General features: G+C 49.4%; 1 protein-coding gene across 1 annotated transcript; it reads left to right on the forward strand.

The window, feature by feature from the left end:
- Nucleotides 1–243: 243 nt before the first annotated feature.
- LOC119313150 (protein tesmin/TSO1-like CXC 2) lies at nucleotides 244–4,057 on the forward strand. Its single transcript, XM_037588918.1, has 7 exons — nucleotides 244–371; nucleotides 2,458–2,530; nucleotides 2,635–2,898; nucleotides 3,013–3,172; nucleotides 3,272–3,407; nucleotides 3,517–3,608; nucleotides 3,706–4,057. Exons 2-7 carry the CDS (start codon nucleotides 2,478–2,480, stop codon nucleotides 3,706–3,708), a joined length of 708 nt encoding a protein of 235 aa, XP_037444815.1. The 5' UTR covers nucleotides 244–371; nucleotides 2,458–2,477; the 3' UTR covers nucleotides 3,709–4,057.
- The last annotated feature ends 5,567 nt before the right edge of the window (nucleotides 4,058–9,624 follow it).

Consider the following 9,624-nt stretch of genomic DNA (forward strand, 5'->3'; position numbering starts at 1 on the left):
AATAACTAGAGGGGTAGGTTTTTTTTTGAGCGAACTAGAGGGGTGCGGTTTTTTATACTAAACAGAAGAAGAGAAAAGGAAGACAGAAACTTGAGGGGCACGTAAGGAGGGAAAGGCGGTATCAATCGACCGGGCCCGTGCAGCCCGCGCCAGCCCGGCCCGACCCGACCCGACCCGACCCAGGCCGCGCATCCATCCATTTAAAGTTGGAAGCGAAGCCGTGCAACGGCTGCCTGCCTTGCCTCCGCTTCGCCACCGACCACCATCCACGCGGGCAGGCCGGGGAGCGGCGACGACGCGGCGCGGCGCGGCCCGGCGGCGACCGCGGCGGCCCCCGCTTCCTCTTCCTCCTCCTCCCCCTCCTCGTCTCGGTTAGTCGCTTCCCCGCCCCCGCTTCCTCCTCCCCTTTCTGCTCCTAGCTACAGTCCCGCGGGCGGCCTCCCCGCACCGCGCCGCTCTTCCCGGCGAGTGCGCGCGCGCCGGGGCGAGGCTGAGGCGCTCCTCCTTACCGCTCCGCCGCTGCGCGCCCGTAGGCCTGATGCGGGCAAGCAGCCTCTCGCCGCGCCGACCGCGACGAGAGCACCCCCCGCCACGCGCTCCTCCCATGCGCCGGGGAGGAACCGCCGCGCTCCTCCGTAGCGCTCGCACCGCTGCGCGTCCGTAGGCGCGACGCGAGCAAGCACCACGCGTCTCTCCCCAACCCCGCCTGCAGAAGCATACCCGCCGCTGCGCGCGCGCCCGCATGCGTGGTGCGAGCAAGCGCGCGTGCCTCTCTGCCTCTCGCGACGCGCCCCTCCGACGTGCTCCTCGGACGCGCGTCGCCGTTGATGGATTGTGTGGGAAGAAATCGTGTGTGTCCAGTATGTATGCGGTTCATCATCCAGCGTTAGCTGAGTAGATTCTTGTAGATTTGGTCGTTTCGTTGCTGGCTACTGGTCATGTTCCTGAATCCTGAGCAAAATCGATCAGACTGCGTGCACTCAGGCTGTTCGACCGATTGCCTGTCTGTCTGCGTGCACTCAGACTTAGTGCTATGCTGATCTATTTACCGAGTGGCATGCAATTTTACTTGACTTGTTCTTGGTGCATTGCTTAGCCCAATTTGTGTGCACATTGCTGTAAAGATGAGCTGTCCTGTATGATGTTCCTTTACGATGACAGGTTCTGTCTGTCTTGCATTCGGATGCATTTGTATTTCAATCTTCTGCTTGATGTTGAGATTCATTTGCTAGTTTACTTGCGTTCTAAGTTACTGGTATCATTCATGAATGCTTGCTAATGGTGCCACCTACTGTATTGTTTGTTAGGTATTCTGAGCAAAAAATCCTTCTGATTTTGTTAGTTTCTGAGCAAAATTGGTTGCTGAACCCATTATATATCTGTCAACCTTGGCTGAGTGTTAAATACTGGGTGTTTTCTAGGATACAGATGTTTTCACAAAGTTAATTAGCTCTGATTCTCCAGGAAAGCATTCATCTTCTTTTGATTGACATTCGTCTTGCATTGCGTCGAATGCAGCATACAACTTACGGTGTAAAATGCTGGCCTATTTCATATGCCAACCGTGTAGGTGGATGCATGTATTTTCTGCCTAGACAAGATTGCGCGCGTGTGTTCTCCCGAATTAGTTCTAGTTCATTGTTGAGTATAGTCTGTAAATTCTATGGGCATGGTGCATTTGGATGCATAATTAATGAACTATTTCATTTTGTTAAAATTTCTTGGTTCCTGCTCTAAACCATATGTATTTATTGCACCTGCTGATGTTGAGATCCATCTGCTATAATATATAGTTTACTTGGGTTCTTAATTATTTGTGTAATTCATGAATAATTGTTAATGATGCCGCCAACTCTTTTGTTTGTTACCGTATTCTCAGCAAAAAAAAATCCTACCAACTGTTTTGTTTGTTAGCGCATTCTCAGAAAAAAATCCTCCTGATTTTCTTAGTTTCTGAGCAAAATTGGTTGCTGAACCCATTATATTTATCTCTCCCCTTGCTGAGTGTCAATATTCAGTTGCTTCCACAAAGGTAATTAGTCAAGTACTAGTTGGTTCATCTGCTATAATGTATAGTTTACTTGAGTTCTTAGTTGCTGGCATGGTTCGTGAATGCTTGCTGGCTGTAGATTTAACTCTGAACTCTGACGCTTGGAAACTTTGTCCTGTAATGCGGATTGAAAAATCTTTGATATCTGCTGCTGTGCATATTGCTTTGGATTGCAGTAAGTTTGAGCATGTTGAGATCTCTGATATCTAGTTGGATGCATGCATTTTTCCTATTCAATTGTACGTACTAGTATAGATTTTTGAGCACAATCCCACTGTTGGTTTATCTGAACTGAATGCCTTCTTCAGAAATTGTCCAGCTGAACATAAGTTTTCTGAGCAAGTTTGATCGTGCATCCCACAGCATGCATCCTATCTCATACCATGCATCTCATATTCTCATTGCAGCTAGCTCCTCATCATTGGCCATGATGCCGCAATCGCAGAAGTGCTCGTGTGCCAACCACAATTGCTTCCATGAGTACGTGCAAAACCACCAACAATTCAAATGACATGAACCTGATCTATCCAGATTTTTTTAACTGATCCATCCAACCAGTTTGCTAATTGTTTTGTTATGTACAGGGGTTGTGCTTGTTTCACAAAGGAAGGGGTCTGCTCTAAGGACTGCAAGTGTCGTGGTAAGTGCGAGAACATCTTGGATAATGAAGACACGATCGCAGAGAAATTTGCTGAACACACCAAGAACAAAGCTCCTGCCGCTCAAACGCTTCACTCGGGCTCTGTTGTGGCGGTCCTCGCGCCGGATACCAGGGCTAAGCCATTCCCAGCACGAAAACCAGGGTCTAGGCCACTGTGCAGCTGTCCCACCTCCCAGTGCGAAAACGGGTATGCAGAGTTGAATTATGTCAACCAGATGCATCCATCAACTAGCTAGTTAATTGATACATTATTTGTCCGGTGCTGCAATTTTACTGTTGCTTGTTGATATGCGGCGTGCAGGAACTGCAGATGTGTCAGGGCTGTCTTGCCTTGCTGTGACCGTTGCAAGTGCAAGGACTGCAGAAATCGGGGGAAGCTCCAGGATCTATTCCCGGGCAGCGGGATCAAGGAAGAGGTTCCTGCTTCAGGTCCGACCATGACGACTCGTGGGGCGGCGCAGGTATCTTCTTCTTTAGAGGAGAGCACACTACACTCATGAATACCGGTGGAAATGCTCTGACCTCTGCCAAGTACCTGAAATGCGACACGCTTATTTCAGGCTGCCAAGGAGTCCACCGCTGGGTGTAAATGCCAAACCGAATGCGCCAGTCGCTGCGGTTGCGTGAGGCGTAAAATCAAGTGCACCTCCAAATGCAAGTGCCAAGTGTGCGGCAATGACGACGGGAGCAGATTTCGTGAGCACACCCCTTTCTCTTCTCTTTATTTATGCGCCTCTTCCCTGAGTGATCAATCACACTCACTCGTGTAATTTTCTCTCTTTTTCTGCGTTTATGTACACAACAGACAATAAGTCCAAGGCTGGAGCAGGGGGTCAAGGGAGTACTCGCAGGAGCAGCAGCGCCGTCGAATCGACAGGCAAACGGCCAAAACGCGTTGTAAGTTTGCTCCTCTGCTTACTTGTGCATAGAAATCTATGTATGTCTGTTCATAGTGATAAGCAACTAATCCAGGTGATCTGCTCCTTTTGTGCAGTGATGACAGCAGGCTTCAGACATAGCAGAGCATGATGCAAGTCACCTTACATACTTACCATCCTCAAGACATACCAGAGCATGATGCAAGTCACCTTACCTACTTACCATCCTCAAGTCACCTCCTGTTGAGATATCTCCCACTGTAAAGCACAGCCAGGTTCCTGTAGATTCCTTGTAATGGTTGGTTACTCGAAGCAAGCACGGCGAAAACTCCATGATCTGCGATGTCGTTAGCCTCAGAACGTGGTGTTGATCAGACGGATAGATACTTGAGAACATACATATACATACTCATGTAGGAATATCAGTCGGCGTCTATACATACCGCGTGCCTGGAAAGGGTTGGTTCAGCTACTTCTTATGCATACAATACATAGTTCCTGCAAATGATTTCTCTCTTATATACTTTAGGAATATTTTGATGAGTGTTTGAAACCCAATGTAGTATGGATCTGATGTGCATAAACAAAGATGCCTGGTGGCGTTATGATCTGCATTGCGTTACATAATCTGATGATATGCTCTCACTCATGTTTGCATCATCATATTCTTAATTCTATGGCTGTATCTTGCACTCTTCTTTATTGATGGTTCTGCTCTGGAAAATGGGGGTGGGTTAGAAGAACAATGATGGTGATTCATCTGTGACGCCGGATAAATCGCATGCAAGCTCTACTCTGAAGGAGGCAAAACAGATTAGTGATGTCGAATTGATCGATGCCGCAATTCTTTTCCATTTTCTGCAGTAGAGTTGGTTGGCTTGCCCTATACGCGTTCACCTACCATCTGGTGCAGTAAGCGTTCAGTTTTTTGTCCACTGAGAAAATACAGTTGCATAGCCGTCAGTTATACGAAGCTCAACTGATGATGCAAGATACTCACTAACTAAAAATAGATAGTAAAGACGCAAACGACATCCACAATTCAAGTGTTCGAGCATCAAACAAGAGATGCCTACAAGATCTTCCGTTCAGTCCTCCAATGGCTCAGATGCTCTCGGACAAACTATGAAGAACTACGGCTTCGGTGCAAAACGTTTGTTTTTTCTAGACGCAAACTATGAAGGCCTGACGTTAAATAAATGACGCCATGAAAACAGGAACTGGCGAAAGATACAGGTTACATGACACTGCACGATCAGCTAACAAGACACTCGCACTAGTGCAGAATCAGGCTTTAGTGTCGGTTCAGCAACCTGCACTAAAGGGTGGGGACTAAAGCGCCCCCCCCCCCCTCTCTTTAGTCCCGGTTCAACACGGCCCGGGACCAAAGGCCCACCACGTGGCACGAGCCGGCGCCGGGGGCTGGGGGAGCTTTAGTTCCGGTTGGTGACACCAACCAGGACTAAAATGTGGCGGGGTTTAGGTTTTGAATTATGGTTTATTTTTCCTTTTAATTTTGTGTTTTTCATTGGGTTTATGAATTATGGCTTATTTTTCCTTTTAATTTTGTGTTTTCCATTTAATTCTTTTTCATTTCAAACATATTTTACGCTACATATATTCCTACATATTCAACTTGGTCACTTGGATACATCCACTTTAATCTAATATGTGTTTCTTCCACCCTAATGATATACAATTCATATCATCATCATAATGATATATATATAACAACTCATTATCATCGTAGTCATATATACAACTCATCTTGATCGTAGTGATATAACAATCTCATCATTATGATCATCATAAGTTAACCACTACTAGGTAATTAACGTGCTAGTGATATAACAATTTCACCATTATGATCATCATAAGTTAACCAACTGCACTAGGTAAGGGAGTCCTGGATTAGGGGGGACCCCGGGCGTCCGGGCTATGTGACATGGGCCGGACTGGTGGGCCTTGAAGACACAAGATAGAAGGCTTCCCCCCGTGTCCGGATGGGACTATCCTTTGCGTGGATGGCAAGCTTGGCGTTCGGATATAAAGATTCCTTTCTCTGTAAACCGACTCTGTATAACCCTAGGCCCCTCCGGTGTCTATATAAACCGGAGGGTTTAGTCCGTAGAGGCAATCATAATCATACACGCTAGACATCTAGGGTTTAGCCATTACGATCTCGAGGTAGATCAACTCTTGTAATCCCTATACTCATCAAAGTCAATCAAGCCGGAAGTAGGGTATTACCTGCATTAAGAGGGCCCGAACCTGGGTAAACATCGTGTCCCCTGCCTCCTGTTACCTTCGATCCTCAGACGCACAGTTCGGGACCCCCTACTCGAGATCGGCCGGTTTTGACAGCGACATTGGCGCTTTTATTGAGAGTTCCTCTGTGCTGTCAACGGAAGGTTCGATGGCTCGTTCGATCAACTACAATGATGTTGTTTCGGGGGAGACTTCCCCCAGGAAAATTTTCGTATTCGGCGGCTTCGCACTGCGTGCCAACTCGATTGGCCACCTTGAGCAGATCGACAGCTACGCCCCTGGTCATCGGAATAGTTTCTGGAATCTAAACTATGTCGCCGATATCCGAGGAGACTTGATCTTCGAAGGATTCGCGGCCCCGACCACCGCTCTGGCCTTAAATCCAGAGCAGACTACCAGGTCCGAAGACGGAGTTTAGAGCCCGCCGGACTACCTGCAATTATAGAACCTGCTACTGGAGATCTGGAGGGGACGGCGTCATCGGCAAACCCAAGGACGAACCAAGCTCCCCTTGTCGCTAAAGTATCAGACTCTCCCTCGGACTATAAATCCGAACTCTCGAGGTCCACGTCGAGCGGGTGCGGCCAGGAGGCTCTCACCCCGGCCAGCCCGACGCACTCTCGCTTCTCTGTCCAAGCCTCGCTCTTAAACGAGGCTCTAGACTTAATGCGATCCCTTGCCATTACAGAGGAATCGCTTCCGAATTACGCCCAGCCTGGACTAGGGGCTGAGAGCGGGGAATTTTACGTCCCACCCACCACCCAATTCATAGCCACTGTAGAAGATCTAACCGACATGCTGGACTACGCCTCCGAAGACATCGACGGTATGGGCGACGATGCCGGAGACGGACAAGGCCAAGACCCTCCGTTTACCGGAGTTGGACGACCACCTCCAAAGAGAAGGAACCGTCACATGATCATAGCTCGGGTGAGATCCCCAAAGAACCTGCCAGGTATTGGAGAACCTGACGTCCATAGAAGCCATGTAGCAACATACGTGCTCGTCCTCCTCCCTGACACGCGACGTACCACCTCCGGCGGCTCCCTCCGCACCGAAAGTAGCCCACGCGAACGCCACCAAAGGAGCTCAGGGTCGACGATGGGACCCATTGTCGGTGTCAAAACCGGCGGATCTCGGGTAGGGGGTCCCGAACTGTGCGTCTAAGGATGATGGTAACAGGAGACAGGGGACACAATGTTTACCCAGGTTCGGGCCTTCACTATGGAGGTAATACCCTACTTCCTGCTTGATTGATCTTGATGAATATGAGTATTACAAGAGTTGATCTACCACGAGATAGTAATGGCTAAACCCTAAAAGCCTAGCCTGTATGACTATGGTTATGAGTATTCGGTCCTACAGACCTAACCCTCCGGTTTATATAGACACCGGAGGGATCTAGGGTTACACAAAGTCGGTTACAGAGAAAGAGAATCTTCATAGTTGTTCGTCAAGCTTGTTTTCCACGCCAAGGAGAGTCCCATCCGGACACGGGTGAGAGTCTTCGGTCTTGATATCTTCACAACCCATCAGTCTGGCCCATGGCTAATTAACAGGCCGGATGCCCGAGGACCCTTTAGTCCAGGACTCCCTCAGTAGCCCCTGAACCAGGCTTCAATGACGAGGTGTCCGGCGCGCAGATTGTCTTCGGCATTGCAAGGCGGGTTCCCCTTTCCGAATACTCCTCAATGGTCTTTGAACGTAAAAAATGTGCCCGGCTCTATAACATGAGTTTCGCATATCCCCACAGAGGTCATTAATTTCTAAGTCTAATCCTCTGACAACCGTTCAAATCATGATGACACGTCACTGCCTGGTCATTATTTTGAAACGTTTGTCGGTCTGCCGCCCCGCGTTTCGAGGCGCGACTTTATTGGCACGTCTTATCCAAGCTAAGATCGTGTCCCCTTATCAAGGGATTCTTGTCAACACGGACGTGGGTAACCCAATCGTCTCTTGGGTACAACTCCCTGGGGATAGGCAAGTTTTAAGGCCCAGGAGTAGACGTTCGATACTCGCAGCCTTTATAAAGGGGTATAGACCCGTCTCTTTCCTCCATGCTTGCTCTTTCCTCAGCCTTTGCTATATTGAGTTCTAACGCCCAAGTTTCGATCGCCACAAGCCTCCGTCATGTACGGATCCAACCTTCAAGGCCGGTGGGTGGCTTCCTCCATTAAAGAGGAGGATATTGCAAAGCTTAGGGCGGCAGGATATCTGACAGCAGAAATTCTTCATCGGCTTCCGGCAGAAGGGCAGGTTATCCCTACCCCTAGATCCGGTGAGAGGGCCGTGTTTGTCCCTCACTTCCTCCGTGGGTTAGGGTTCGCCCTTAATCCCTTTGTCCGTGGGCTCATGTTCTATTATGGGCTGGATTTCCATGATCTGGCCCCGAACTCTGTCCTTCTCATATCGGCGTTTATTGTCACGTGCGAAGCCTTCCTTCGAATCCGCCCACACTTCGGCTTGTGGCTCAAGACCTTCAATGTGAAGCCGCAGGTGATCAAGGGGAGACAGGCGGAGTGTGGTGGTGCCACAGTGAGCAAACTTGCTAGCGCTCCTTGGCTAAAAGGATCCTTCATAGAATCCTCCGACTTATGGCAGCAGGAATGGTTCTATATACCGAGCCCCGTGGTTCCAAGTGGGCGGCTGCGCCTGCGTTTCGATCCAGCCCTCCGATTCAGCTTGCATCATGGATTAATAAGGGGTTGGACTGGGGATTGGTTGATGAGGTGTAGACTCTACAGAGCCGCATCCGGAGCCTCCTCGAGAGGGACATTAATCTCATCAACATTATTCAGGTAATGCTGGTTCGTCGGGCCCTGCCATGCCAGAGAAGGCCTCTCCGCATGTGGGAGTTTAATCCAGAAGGGCCACGGACTCCTCAACACTTCTTTGGCACTACACACAAAGGAATGTGGAAATTATTTTTTGGGAAGCGAAAACAATGGCCGGATACTACCGAAGACATCGGCCTTGACTACAACCATCTGGATACCTCGGTAAGTGCTCAACTCCCGAACACCTTATAGTTAAGTGCGCCGTAATATATTAATGAGCAAGCCATCTCCTTGCAGGGTTGGATAAAGAAAGCGGAGCGAGTTAGGTGCTCGGCCCCTCTTCCCGAAGACTCAGCGGATGCCCTACTAACAAGGATGCTGGCCCCGGCACCGTACCAGATGCCTGTGGAGGAAGACACAGCGGAAAGGGAGAAGACAAGAAGCGGCCTCCACCCCGAAGGTATATCAAGCACTGTGCCCAGGGGAATCAAAATTCCATCGTATGAAGACAAAAGTGAGGGAGAAGTCAAGGTATCTTCCCCCCAGGGTAAGAAAAGGGCCGCCTTCGAAGATTGGGAGGAAAAGGCTCCCAAGCGAGGCAAGATGCCATATTTAGGCGGCTCAGGCTTGGGGGACAACGTTGTTGCACAGTTCCATAGCAAGGATAGGCCTCTAGCCAAATCATAAGTTAAACAAGGGAGTTCTAAAACATATCCCGTTCCTTTCCCGCTGCCAATGTAACATTGGGAATATATATTTTGCAGTCCGGCACCCCGTCCTTTTCAACAATCCTCCTCTTCGGGGGACCTTCTTCCGGAGATGATGGAGAGTGAAACACCTCCACCGGCTTCCTCGCCCAATAAAGCGGCCGACTGTGAAGTGTCGTCCCGGAGGGTCTCTCCCACTCAGCAAGCGGCGCGGGGGATGAAGAACACATTACCCGGAGGTGGTACCCCAGTCGCCCAGGGTTCGGGGGCCAACAATGAC

The sequence above is a fragment of the Triticum dicoccoides genome, chromosome 1B, assembly GCF_002162155.2.
Source record: "Triticum dicoccoides isolate Atlit2015 ecotype Zavitan chromosome 1B, WEW_v2.0, whole genome shotgun sequence".
Taxonomy (NCBI): domain Eukaryota; kingdom Viridiplantae; phylum Streptophyta; class Magnoliopsida; order Poales; family Poaceae; genus Triticum; species Triticum dicoccoides.